Source organism: Schistocerca nitens, chromosome 2, assembly GCF_023898315.1.
Source record: "Schistocerca nitens isolate TAMUIC-IGC-003100 chromosome 2, iqSchNite1.1, whole genome shotgun sequence".
Taxonomy (NCBI): Eukaryota; Metazoa; Arthropoda; class Insecta; order Orthoptera; family Acrididae; genus Schistocerca; species Schistocerca nitens.
Genome location: NC_064615.1, coordinates 577,827,932 through 577,842,317, shown reverse-complemented (window position 1 = coordinate 577,842,317; position 14,386 = coordinate 577,827,932). Strand labels below are relative to the sequence as shown.

The 14,386-nt window shown below is 38.6% G+C and overlaps 1 protein-coding gene across 1 annotated transcript in view; it reads right to left on the bottom strand.

Annotated features, from left to right (window-relative positions):
• Positions 1-14,386, bottom strand: part of LOC126236626 (pyrethroid hydrolase Ces2a) — a 177,085-nt gene that overhangs the window by 139,345 nt on the left and 23,354 nt on the right. The window contains exon 2 of the mRNA XM_049946073.1: positions 12,130-12,267. Within this exon, the coding sequence (XP_049802030.1) occupies positions 12,130-12,267 (138 nt within the window). The remainder of the gene's footprint in view (positions 1-12,129; positions 12,268-14,386) is intronic.

The window sequence follows — 14,386 nt, the reverse complement described above, 5'->3', positions numbered from 1 at the left end:
ACTTCACAGGATTAGACATGGACTACTGCTTCACACCTACATGCTCATCCTTGCCAAAGTTATGTATGCATTTGATATTTACTTGTGTTTTTGACTCTATTAAAAGTGTTAAAGTTACATGCAGTACCGAAGTGCTTCACCTCTCCTGCTCCTACTCGCTTCCTTCACTCTCACCCTATATTACAGAAGCAGTTCACAAGAGCAGACCCACGCACTGCCTCTCCAGGGGGGATACAAAAGAAGCTCTTGTATGTTGCCATAGCAACTAAACCAAATACAACAAGGAATTTACTTCGAGACAACAGAACATGCTCAAGTATTTAAAGGAGCAAAATTTTGAATTGAGAAATAGAGAAGAAGATTCCAGTGTGTTTCTCTAAGAAGAAATACGCCTAGAACACTTTGATTTCGAAAATCCGGTGCCTGGAGTGTAGAGCTCACACACACACACACACACACACACACACACACACACATCGCAGGGATGCAGACATGGAAACCAACGTCCGACGCCGCCGGCACCAGCTGCTGTTCATCGGTGCTGACCTGCCTCCACATCTGCTCACCGATGCAGCGCATATCCTCTGCCAGGTGAGTGTAAAACAGAACTTAACTGTTTTAGTACAAAGTGGTACAAACTGTTCTGTGAACTTTATTAGTGTAGTTACCATACTTAAAGTTAGTTAAATGCTTACAAGATCAAAAGCTTGCAAGAATATGGATAACATATGACAAGTCAAGGAAACTCAAGGACGAGCTATGGCTATGAAAGTTAGTAAGGAAGTGCCTGCCTGGTCTGAGTTAGTAAATTTAATCAAAACTCAAAATGTGACTAAGTGGAAAACTATACTCAGTACATTCTCAATTAAATAACCAGAGTGGAACCTTAAGTAGTCAAGCGGAAAATATAGGTTTGTTAAATACCAGAGTTGACTCACAAAGCAAAGAATTTAGTAATTTATGTGGAGGCATGAGTGCTCTAAAGACCGAATTCGATGCCTTAAATATTAAAGTAGAAAATTTGAAATTAGATTTAAAGAATGAATTGACCAGTTCCTTGGCCATTCATGTAAATCAGATGTTTACTGACTTCAGCCAGAAACAGAATTATAATTTTCAGAATTTTACAAAAAGGTTAGAATTGAATATTGAAGACAAATGTAATAGTGTAGAATCAGAGCTTGAAGAAAAGTTAGGATCCTTTGAAAATGTGTGCAATGTTAAATTTAATGCTGTAAAGCAAGCGTTTAGTACTTTGAATGAGAGTGTCGATAAGCATGATAATTTAATGCCAATAATTCAATCGCAAATTACAGGTGTTAATACATGAGTAGATAATGTGGAAAGAAACTTCAAAGAGAAATTAGCGAACTCTGATATCGTATATATAAGTAGTTTGGAGGAACAGGTTGAAGAAATTATAGATCGAAAAGTTACTGAGAGAGTAACATCCGGAAACATATCTCCTATTCTATCTTCTGAACTTAGTGATACCAAGAAAGGTGTAAGTGATCTGTGGAAAGAATTCAAGCTTATCCAGGATAAAGTAGACAAAAGGGTAATTTCACCTAATGTGGTATTAACTAGTGAAGTGATGACTGGTCTGCAATTGGGGACTAATTCAGGATTATCCAGGAAATTCTCTAAATTTAAACCAGATAGAGATGTACATCCAACACACTTTTTGAAAAGATTCAACCAAGCTTTGCCAAAGAATTGTGAAGATTCTAAAAAGATTGAGTTCACTGTGGGGTACCTACTAGGAGAAGTCTAAGCATGGGGAACAGTAAATATTGAGAATGTTTCCTCTTGAGATGACTTTCAAAAGAAGTTTAAAGAGAAATACTGGTCTGCCAGTGCACAAGAAAAGTTAATATCAGATCCATGGGACCCGGGCGGAGTCATATATTCCCCTAGGGATGTTAACATTCTGAGTTAACGGGCGGAGTGACGACCATCGGATCCCGAGTGGTTTTCAGTTCTTCCAAAACAGTTTACTGCACCGAATTACTTTAAAATCTTAAACTGTTCTATCATCTGTCTCCCAGGGACATTAACATTCTGAGTTAACAGGCGGAGTGACGACCGTCTGATCCCGAGTTGTTTTCGGTCTTTCTTCCAAAATAATTTTACTGCACTGAATTCATTTAAAATCTTAAACTATTCTGTCATCTATTCCTAACATCTTAAACTATCCTATAAGCACAGTGCTTTAAAAACTGGATACGACTACAAGATAAAGAAAACTTAGGAGATTCACAGAATAAGTAAGAAAGTGATATTGACATAAAATAAAATGAATAGAGTATTATATTTAGGGATAATATAATGTGAGGTGAATAATTAAACAACAGTGATACCATAGTGTATAAATTTTCTATTTTATATAGAGTATTTTACACCTTTTATGAGATGTGATGTAAATGGGAGGGTTTGTATAGGTTTTGAAAGGGGTGAGTATTGTAAATAAAAGCAAGGTTTATAAGAGCAAGTAAATCATGGCTAACACAAAACACACATCACACCTTTCAGACAACCCTCGCAAACAAGTGTGCCTGATTCTTCACCATCTGCCATTTCAATAGGGTTGCTAAGATTTCCTTCAGGATCTCAAGGGTGAAGGTGGGAATGTCCGTTCTGTAGGAGACGATTTAACACCAAACCTTCTCCGGCATCTCACTCAAGTACCTGAGGGGTAGGGATCCTGGGGATGGGGGGTGGGAAGGGTTTCCTGTCTTTGGGGCTATCTTCTTTCTCTTCTTAGATCTTAGCAACCATATCTATTTTTTTTCCTTTCTTTCTTCTCATTTGGGAACCTACCTATTTTTTCCCTTTTTCCATATTCACAAACTTCTATCGCTGAAGTCCTTCCTTGTTTCCATGGTTTCTAATAACTTACATCTTATCTTTAGACAAGAAGGTTGAAGAATCAGACTACATGAACACACATCCGCATACACACAAAAATACATTTAGACTCAAACATTGAAATTACAGACTAAAAAGCATGTCATGCTGTGAGAATTGCCAGGTATTGTAGGGGAAAGAATATGTGTGCACAGGGAAATATGCACGCACACACGCGCACACACACACACACACACACACACACACACACACACACACACACACACAGATATATATGAGAAAGTGCTGGTCCTTGTTTCCCCCTAAGGTAAGTCTTTCCGCTCCCGGGATTGGAATGACTCCTTACCCTCTCCCTTAAAACCCACATCCTCTCGTCTTTCCCTCTCCTTCCCTCTTTCCTGATGAAACAATCTTGGGTTGCGAAAGCTGAAATTTGTGTGTGTGTTTGTGTGTTTTTTATTGTGTCTATCTACCAGCGCTTTCTCATTTGGTAAGTCCCAGCATCTTTGTTTTTTATGTATATTTTTCCCACATGGAATGTTTCCCTCTATTATATATACATACAAACACACACACAAATATTCAAGCTTTTGCAACCCAAGGTTGCTTCATCAGGAAAGAGGGAAGGAGAGGGAAAGACGAAAGTATGTGGGTTTTAAGGGAGAGGGTAAGGAGTCATTCCAATCCCAGGAGCGGAAAGACTTGCCTTAGGGGGGAAAAAAGGACAGGTATACACTTGCACACACACACATATCCATCCGCACATATACAGACACAGGCAGACATATGTAAATGCAAAGAATTCCCACATGGAATGTTTCCCCATGATTCCACATCATATATGTATATAAGAACTGTGATGGTTCTACATCTTTTTTTATTTGAGGTGTATATAAAGAAAGAATAACGGCAAAGTACTCATGTGCAAAGAAGGAGACAAAAGCATGTAAGTTGTGGGATAACTATAAAGCAGTAATGAGCAGGGGATAGACAAGGAAGAGACGTGAGGAAAGAAAGAAAAAGAAAGCAGGAGTGGCATTAGTCATGCTGATCATTAGGAAATGTCATTTTAATAAATACTCTGATGAATTGTAGGATAGTGGAACTTGAATAGTATGAGGGTAATCCCAGAAGCAAGGTCTCCTATTTTTTTTATAAGTACATAGACCTGTTTATTTCTACAATGGTTTACATCAGTTTACAGCTTGAACATTTAGCATTTTTTCTTTACATAATCAACATTTCTGTCGATGCATTTTTGTAGACGCTGTGGCAGTTTTTATATGCCCATGTCATGCTAGCTCACTGTCATGCTGTTCAGAAAGTTATGAACCTCTTCTTTCACCTCATTGTCGGAGCTGAATTGCTTTCTGGCCAAATGTTCTTTTAACTTAGGGAACAGGTGATAGTCACTGGGCACCAAGTCTTGACTAAAGGGTGGGTGGGTGATCATGTTCCACTGAAACTATTGCAGGAGAGATGTGTACACCCCTGCTGGACATTCCCTTTCTCCAGTTTTGAATAGCCCGTTTGAGTTTTTTCAGAGTCTCACAGTACCCGTCAGCATTAATTGTGGTCCCAGTGGGCATAAAGTTGACCAACAATACCCCTTTCCAATCCCAAAAAAGGTTGTCATGACTTTATCAGCAGACTGTGTTTGTTTGAATTTCTGTGGCTTTGGGGAAGAAGGATGCTGCCACTGGTGTGATTGTTGCTTGGTCTCAGGTGTAAAGTAGTATGCCCAGGTTTTGTCACCCATGACAATTAAGTCCAGAAAGTTGTCCTGTTCAGCTGCAAGGCAGTGAAGAAATGCATGGGAAGCATCAACTTGCCACATGTGGTCCTCAGTCAGCATGCATGGCACACATCTTGACCACACCTTCCGGTAGTTCAATGTTTCCGTTAAAATTCTGTGAGTGGTGCTTTGGGAAACCTCAGGAACCAACGTGTGGAGATAATCTAGGGTGATCATCCAATCTTCACGCACGCTTTGCTCAACCTTAAACACTGTCTCCTCAGAAATTGATGGTCTCCTGCTCCTTTGTTTGTCATGAATTTTGGACCGACCAGCTGAAAACTCTCTACACCACTTACAAACATTTTTGACATCCATGCATGACTAACCATACACTTCCATCAACTGGCGATGGATTTCAGTCAGTGCAGTGCCCTTTGCATTCAAAAACCGAATAACTGCATGCAATTCGTACTTGGCGGTAACATCCAATGGGAGCTCCAATCTCAATGGCTGCCAAGCCAAGACTGAGCGCCTCAGTGCAGCATGCACATGTTTACACACAGCGCGTGAAGCACTCTTCATAACAGTGTGACCAACTGCCACACAAACAGAGGGAGAAAAGTAATGAGACTTACACTACTGCGAGTGATCTGGCAACAGTGTGTAGTTCCACTTGTTTAGACTGTTATTCATCCTTTGCAGATGCTCAGTCCAAGTTTCAGCTCTGTACAGCCATCATATGATTTTTGAGAGTGCCATCAGTGAAGTTGTGTTTTTGTTGAGTGTTACGAAAATAGAACAGCAGAATTTAGAGCAATGTTACATCATCAAGTTTTGTGTTACACCTGGGGAATTCTTGAGTGTAATATCTGAAAAATTGAAACTTGCCTATGGAGAACATTCCTTATCAAGAGCACAAGTTTTTCACTGGCACGGATCATTTTTGGAAGGCTGAGAACACAATGCAGCTGAACTTTCCACAGGGAGGAATTCAACTTCAAAAGCTGACGAAAACATTTGAACATGTGCCTGCTCTTGTGATACTGTTCCTCCAGGACAAAAGTCAATCACTTATTTTATAAAGAAGTCCTTGAAAGGCACAGGAAAAGGGTGAATTGGGTGTGACCATACATTGCAGACAAGTGGATTTTGCATCACGAAATCACCCCGGGTCACACAGCCAATTCCATCACAGAATTTTTTACCTCAAAAGGCATTCCTGTTGTTCCAGCCCCCCCCCCCCCACCCTATTCACCTGATCTGAATTCTTGTGACTTTTTTTTTTATTGAAATTGAAGAATGTCTTATGAGACCATCCTTTTTGGACTCTGGAGAACATTGAAAAGAATGTGGCTGACCTGTAAAAACACCCTACCAGTTGAAAACTGACTTTCATGTACTCCATACAAAAACCAGTTTGTGCCAAAAGGAAACATTACATCATGGAAAAATTATCTACAATAAATTGCCAAGAGAAATTAAAGTAAAGACTAATGTAAAAAATGTTAAAGCAGCATTAAAAGAATATCTGTTGACACATTGCTTTTATAGCGTGGAAGAGTTCCTCCAAAATCCTCGAGAGTCTAAGCGATGATTATGCAAATACTGTAACCATTAATACTGGCCTATAAATACATTCAGATGTAACTCTCAAGTTTGTAATGGGGTTCAAGTACAAGTTGTATACCGACTTGCCCAGTATATGAAGTAAAATTCTGTGAATGTAATTCTCTAGTGTACATGTCAATTCATAGTGTAGAAGAGTTCCTCAAAAATCCTTAGAGCTTAAGTGAGGATCATGCAAATACTGTAATCGTTAATATTGGCTTATACATGTATTCAGTTGTAAACTTCAAGTTTCTTATGTGGTTTAATTATAACTTTCACATTGACGTGCCCAGTATATGAAGTGCTGTAAAATTTTGTGAACATAATTTTCTAGTTTCTAAAGTGTTTTAATTGTAAGATATACTTTGACCTGTCCAATATCTGATGTGCTTTACTGTACATGTAAGATTTACTGGACCAATAAATACAATACAATACAAAGCCTTTCAGCACTGCTACCAAGACTGGGAACAATGATTCCACTGGTGTATTGCTGTTGAGAGGAACTACTTTGAAGGGGACAATATTGTTGGTTTTCCAGAAAAAAAGCAAAAAACAGAAAAAAACATGAGAGATATGTTAATGGAAATTTAGTCCATGAGGTTGTGGGGATGCATGGATGTGTTGGCAGGCAAGTTCCTACTTGCAAAGTTTTGGGTTATAGTATCAGTGTCAGAATCCAAAGAGTCCACATGTTGTTCAGGTTGTAGAGCCTATTAAGCAACTGAGTGTCAGGTGCCCCCCAAAACAGACATCTCTTATCCCATTCATGCACTCAGTCAGTTTGGTGGTGGCCATTTGTGTAAATCACAATTGTTCAGTTGTCATGTTAGCTGATAAAGAGCATGTGTTGTTTCATAACTTGCTCTGCCTTTTATTTTGTAGCATTTACCAGCAGTGGGACTGGAGTAGGTGGTAGTGGGTGGGTATCTGAAACAAGTTTTACAGTGAGGACAATTGCACTGGTAGTTACCTTGAGACAGGAATAATAGTTCCTTTGCCCTCCTAATCTATGTAACATTCTAGTTAAACCTAATGCCAGTCTCAAACCATTACCTTTATCAACTAAATTCAGGTCCACTGTACAGCATTTTATATAGGTACAATTACCACTAAACTGGCTGAGATCGTGATTAGGCATAGAGGAACTGTCTGCTTTGAGGATGCCTGTTCCCAGTTACTTAACATGCCATACAACACATCACTGACAATTCTGTTTAGGAACAGGAAACAAGGGTGGATTAGGCACATTGGTTTGCATGATTCACATGCTTGATACATCAGCTGTATTGTCCTTCAACACGTAAATGAATCTGATAATATTTGGTAGCTGAACTCATTATGTGCATTGACAAAATCTTTCTGGACTATCGGCCAAGTCATGACGTCATGTTGTCACAACATTTTAATGAATTACACACTTGTCATCTTCAGGCAAAGTCTTGGTGTCATGTCCAGTTTGTTCTTTTATAGCTCCTGTATTGCAACTGCTCTGCCAAGAACCCAATGGGTGGATCAGTTGTATGCTGCTGGAAGAGATGTTGGATGTTGTGCCCAGTGGTGGTGGTGGTTGTGGTGGTGGTGGTGGGGCGGAGGGGGGGGGGGGGGGGGGGGGTTGGTGCAAGCAGTGTGGGAAAGGGGGGGGGTCCCAGCATCCTAGCATTGGGTTCTCGTGCTACCTGTCTATTTCGCCTGCTTTTCCTGTCACTTTCACATCACAGTGATTCTGATGTACAGCAGTCGTTAACACCAAATCCCATGTGGAGCTGAGTTGGAAACCACTGTGCCAGTTGACAAGATTGTCAAATACTACTTTTATTTACACTGCCTGTTTGATGATCAAATCCCTGATCCCACTGGCACAGTACAGCATCATTGTCTGTTCAAAAACATACATACTTCCTGCATTGGGCTCTGTCACTGTAGACTTGTCAATTTTGCCGAGGTGAATGCTCCCCAAATGTTCTGAACAGTGCTATGAGATGCATCACTTTGTCTGGCTGATGCACTACATGCCAGTCTTGCAATAGATGCTGCAGATACCATGTGCCCACAGCCATAGTTGGTCTTTGTCTGATCCAAATATGTTCCTGAGTTTAACAGTTGGATGAAAAATTGTTTTTATGATATGCTTCTCCATTATCCTAGCAATAATGGCTGTGGGCAACCCTGTGTACAGAAGGAATATCAGGTGCTTGATTTCTTCTTCTGGACTGTGTGAGTGCAGAAGAGTTTCCCTGACTAATTTACTGAGAATTTGTATGGTTTTCTGCCATGTGTGTAATCCCATGATACTGTTGTGAAATTTTATAACATAATGTCTCTCAAATATTATAATGCACAACTGCTTGAAATAGTCTACTAACTTATGTTCCTGAGTTTTCTATTTGGTTCCAAATAATTTGTTCAGAACAGCTCTCTGCTGTTATTGAAATTTCCTTCATGAATTCCTTTCACTGGTATAACAGGAAAAATCTATGACTATCAATGAATGGCTAGCATAGCAGTCTGTCTCTTTTGACTTTAGTAATTTAATTTGCCTTTTTCATTTTCAGCATAATTACAGCCCCCCCCCCCCCATTTATTTTGTTTATTAGAATGAGTGGGTTACACTACTGACTAACTGATCACTCTGCAAACCCCCCAAAATCCTTTCTCCATCTTGTTTGTTTTCACCAAAGTTTCCTCCTGCAGTCAGTTATCTCTTTTAATTCTTACAGTCCTATTTCCACAATATATAGCTTCTTTATTTTCTCTTAAGCAGTCTAATCCTAGTACACAAACAACACTCAAACCTGGCTTGGCTGCATAGTATTATTCTTCTACCTTAATGTCCCACCAACTTGACATCACACCAGCTTAGTTCATATTCCCATAGCTCCTGCCTCTTACCACTGCTTCACACTACATTTTCTCTCTTATATGCTTCGTTATAAACAACCACTCAACAATCCACTTGCATAACACTAGACATAAGAATGCTATACACCACCAATCAAAAAATCTGTCAATGATGCACAGAAGTGCCGTGTATGCTGGTGCAAATATTTTTTACTTAGTTTCCACTGAGTTTGAAAACCCAAGGAATAGTGAATCCATTTTCCAAACTAATCTATAACAGTTCATCAATTTCTCAAGAATTACTCATTGTACTTAGTTGAGGAATTTGTAAATGTGAGATTGCCTAGGAAAATGTAGCTAAATAGTTTCATGATTGACAAATGTTACTGCAAGTGTTTCATGTACATTAGGCTACTTTGATCCACTCATTGTATTGTGTGAATGTGTATTTTTATTGTTTTTATGTTGCTGAACAGATTGCCCAGTAGTACAATAACAACTGTGACAGGCAAACTGTTGTGTGTGTGTCACCACTGAAGTCATTTTTGTTTTATTTGTAATACTATAGTATCCATTGTAAATCTGTTGAATGGTAAAGTGTAATTGAACATACATGTAAATATATGTAATGTAATCTTGACACTTTCCACATTCAGGGCAAACTCATCACTTTATGGATCCATGAAACATGCATAAAACAAATAAAAAACAAAATAAAACTCCAGCCATGTAGGACCTGGGAGCCTGACCATTCACTTCAAATAGCTTGTTATACAACTTCATGGAAGTTGCAAAAACCTTGCTTTTGGACTCACGCACAGGTCTTAACTTTTAATGTATTTACTTTTTCGTCTGACTCTTGTACTATTGATGCCATTTCCATTATTTGTGATTCTGTCCCATTTCTGACTGTCCTGTTCTTAGTGTCTCCTTGTTGGATTAGTTCTTTTTGATCCATCTTCATTGCTTCTGTTCTAGAATAGGCTGCACCTAGAACTTCTTCTAACTTCCTAGTTCCTCCTCAATCTGCTGTGTTCTCCATAACAGCACTTATTTGTTCCTGCCTCAATACCAACATCATTTAAATTCCAATTCCCATAGTCTGTCATATTGGAACATTTCTGTTTGCTATCCATCTACACAATTAATGATGTAGTTGGTCATTCCCACCTCACGATCCTGGCTAACCTGTTCTACAATCATGGTGTCCTTCTTCATAATGAAGATTTTTTCCATAGTGCCCTTCTCCAGCTACCGTAAGACATTTTTCAGCAATCCTTCATTAGCCATCTCACCCATTCTCCATCCATTCAATTTATTTGATTCCAATTTTTTCAGAAGATTTTACAAAGTGTCTTGTATGTTACCTACAAACTCATTCTGTATTTCCCATGAGACTTCGTGCAAGTGTGGGTAATAGTATCTGTTCACTGTTGTTTGAACAGCTGGTAACAGTGGTAGCTATCAGTTTCATTATGTACCTGCACACTACAACCCTGTGGCTTCACCATCCAAGAGTCTGACATAAACTGATATTTTTTCTTTTTTGTAAAATGTCCTTTTATTCAGTAATATTCCATAATGACCACAATGGAATGCAGATTACCTTTTAGTTCAAATGATGTTTTAATCAAAACATCTGTCGACTGGCCAACATATATCCAACCTTTGTATTGGTTACAGAATCAGTTTTCTCTTGAACTTGTTTCTGCAGTCACTATGTGCATTGGCAGAACTATTCCACTGACTGTATGAATAAATGCGACTGTTTTCACTAATTCGTCAGTAACTCATTTCATTATATTTTTGAAATCAACAGCTCTTTCCATACCAAGATCTATTTCAGTTCATTAGACAATATATCCACAATGTCTCCAAAAGAGGCAACTCCTTATTAATGTTCAGAAACTCATGCAGCTTTTTTCCACTAGTATGTTCTCCAAAAGGTTTGCCTGTTTGAATTCAGGTGGGTTCATGGTATGTCAAAGTTTCTGTAAACAGAACACTGTTTCATTATCACTTCACATGTTTTAAGGAACCAGTAATCACTGTCAGGCCCATCTGTATGTGTAAGAATGACACTTTTTTAAAACTGCATTCTTGTCTTTTCACAGTGGAAATACAGTCTGAAAGTAGTTTATGCCCTTTTTCCAGTAATTATTCACTGATCCGTAGTAGATCTTTTGGTATAACACATTATCTGAGGTATGATTGTTGGCTGTGTATTAATAATTAATACACCCATTCTACCAGGAGCTAAAAGAGAAGAGTTTCACGAATTCATCTTCATTTTTCAAGCAAACAGGAAATAAAGGTCAACGCAGATATAGTCCTGGTTGTAAAGGCAAGTCATGTACAAACAGTTTGTACAATTACACCAGTATCTAAGTTTCAAACTGCTTCCACATGCAAAAATTCATCAAAACTAGGGAATGTTGTAGTAGATGTGTACTGAAGATGTTCTTTTACAACAATGCACATGCTGGCGATTCAAGTCATTTAAGGAGGACTTGAAACTGGGGTTGCATAGGAGCTTCAGCATGCTGTGGAGCACTCCTGTACCTATTTAATCCCATAATTAGTGATAATGAAACCTTCTTTGATCTTAGGACATGGAAAATAAGCACACTGCACTGTCTAGAAACAACATGACTTGACAATGCCAAAAAAATTCAATTTTTTTTTATTTGCTCACTACAAATCACTACAGAATGCTTTATCAACATGATCCTGTCCAAAGCACAGTACTTACTCATATCTATATATGTCCCTTTGAAACTCCTTACTGAACAAATGTGAAAAGTATACAATTATCTTCTGATTGTTCTCACTTTAGCAGCAGTAATCTCTCAATGCTCATTTTCTTGTGAGCAATAATAGCTCTAGGGTGAATACATTAAATCAGATGGGGTCACTCTGAAGAGTTACAGACTCTTCTTTTTGTATATGCTTTTCTAGGAACTTATTCTTCCCAATTCTCCAGTACAATGTCTTAATAACTTAATTTTTTACAGTAGACACAATTCTGTTTGATCACGAATACTATTTTAAATTTAACAAGATATGGCACATACTTTTGGTGTGAAGACATTCAGGAATAGACAATCTTCACTTCCAACAATGCCACCTGTTCCTCTAGGATCTGGTTGAGGGCATGGCGGAGGTGGCTTTGTGGCACTGTATGTACCAGAAAGAAAAGCTCTTCGAGGTCTCTGCAAAAAGAACATGTATTGAAAAGTTTTTTACCAGAGAGAAAAGTTTATTTCTTTCACTTTCAAAAATTAGACAGTTATAAACAACAGCACTTAGAGACTATTCAGCATTCATATTTCTCAACAGAAATAATAACACAACAGAGACAGTCATGCTGTATCTTAAAATATCTATGAATTTATGTATAAGTAATACATTTAGAACAATGTACATAAGTGAGCCATGCTGAAAGGCTGATACCTAGCACCTGGTTTGTATGTCTGTGGTGCTGCAATGTGACACTCTCTTTGGTTTGCTTGGACAGAGCAGGCTAGGGCACCAGGCAGGGAGAGATTTCTGATGGTTTCCAGTGAAAGAGGTTGTTGGCAGTCTGTTTTGGCTAAGAGGCACTCAGCATGAATGGACTCTATTTTTGATCATGCTGTTTGAGGAAGGAGAACGAGCATAAACGTGCAAAGGAGGATGTTCCTGCACCAGGGGCGTGCCACAACCAGAAGACATGCAGCCCGTGGTAACTTCTGGTTTTTAGAGCTTGCTGTTGGTGCTGGTTTATACAAAGGGATGCTGCTCCTGGACCTATTAAGACTGGGTGAGCACCATAATTATCCTCATGCAGTGATGGTTTTCATTATATTTGGGCAGTGGAATGTGTAGCAGAGTTTTTGGAATATTTTTTGCCATCTTCCCTGTTTGCCCTGTTGTGGTGCACCAATTTCTTTCTTATTTTAACACATAACCATGTTGTTTATTTAGTGAGCCTCGGGCATGTTCATGTCGATCTATGTTGCTATGCTCAGCCTCCCATTTACATGTAACTTCTTGTTTTTGCTTTCAAGTTCTATGCCAAGCAGTTCTGTTTTATTGTGTTCACCCATCAAAACTTTACTATTGTTAATGTGTGTGTTTATTTTTCTTATCTAAAGAATCTTAAAACTGTTTGTTGGGACATTTGGGTAGGACTTAAATGAATCTTGAAAGAGCATCTGAATCTGTTGCCTACAATGTAAGTTTAAATGTTTCAGTTTTATGTTATTTCTAACAAAATAGTGATTCCCTTGTTAAAATCACTTTAATTCATAATAATTATCTGGTGTTCAGATGGCATTCACAATAACAATAATTATGTGGCCCAACAAATTTAAAAATGTTCTAAACAAACAATGCTCAATTCCCCTTGCCCCACCTACCTCACCCCCATGGTCCTGCCATTCCTAATGCAAGTCAAGCACACACAGTGGTACAATGCACCATTTGGTAGCAAGAGCAAAGTTTTGTTGTTTACTTTCTGGGATTTCCAGTCAACTGAGCACTGTTTGTTTCTGTATTTATTTGTTTATGTTTTTATTAATTCTGCCCTTGCTTCAGAGACTAACAACTGTTGATGTTTGCAGGTTTTCTCTGACTGACATGGAGTTGCACAAGGTGACTGGGTTGGATATATTGCACTAGGAACAGCTCAGATAGATGCTCAATATTCGTGTCCAGTCAAGATGGTAATGTACCAGATTTGTGTTCGTGGCTTTGTGCTGTCCTTGGGCATCTAGTGAAAATTATTATGGTGCATATTGGTCAGGTAAGTGCCACACTGGAATAATATTTGGCCTTACTTAGTAATCTAGGCAAGAATATAGGTTTTTTAGAAAGTATTCCCCTTTTCAGTCACAAATTTATAGGCTTCAGGTGCAGATTACTCACTTAACTAATTGGACTGAAGATTTAAGTTTGGTAACAACTGATCCTTCTTTAAAGGGCAGAGTTAGTGATTACACTTTGGGGTAATGGCCTTGCAGAGGAGGTTAAGTGCTTTAGAATGGGGAAAGCATTACACAGAAATTCTGAGATCAGTTTTCCAATGGAAAACCAGGGACCAAGGTCTATCAGGCACCTAAGTAGGTCATGATTCTGGTCATTTTGCCAAGCTTCTGAATCCCCTTTGCAACATGATACAAGGAACAGATTATTTAACAACTGACACTGTTCCTTGTTTAGTAAAGTTTTTGTTGTTTCCAGCCAATCTGGAAAGGCAGATCAGTGCTTTTAATATTCCTTGGGAGATAGCTTTACAGGTTATATCCCCTTCATTAAGCAACTTGATTAGCACTGTCTTAGCTAAACATG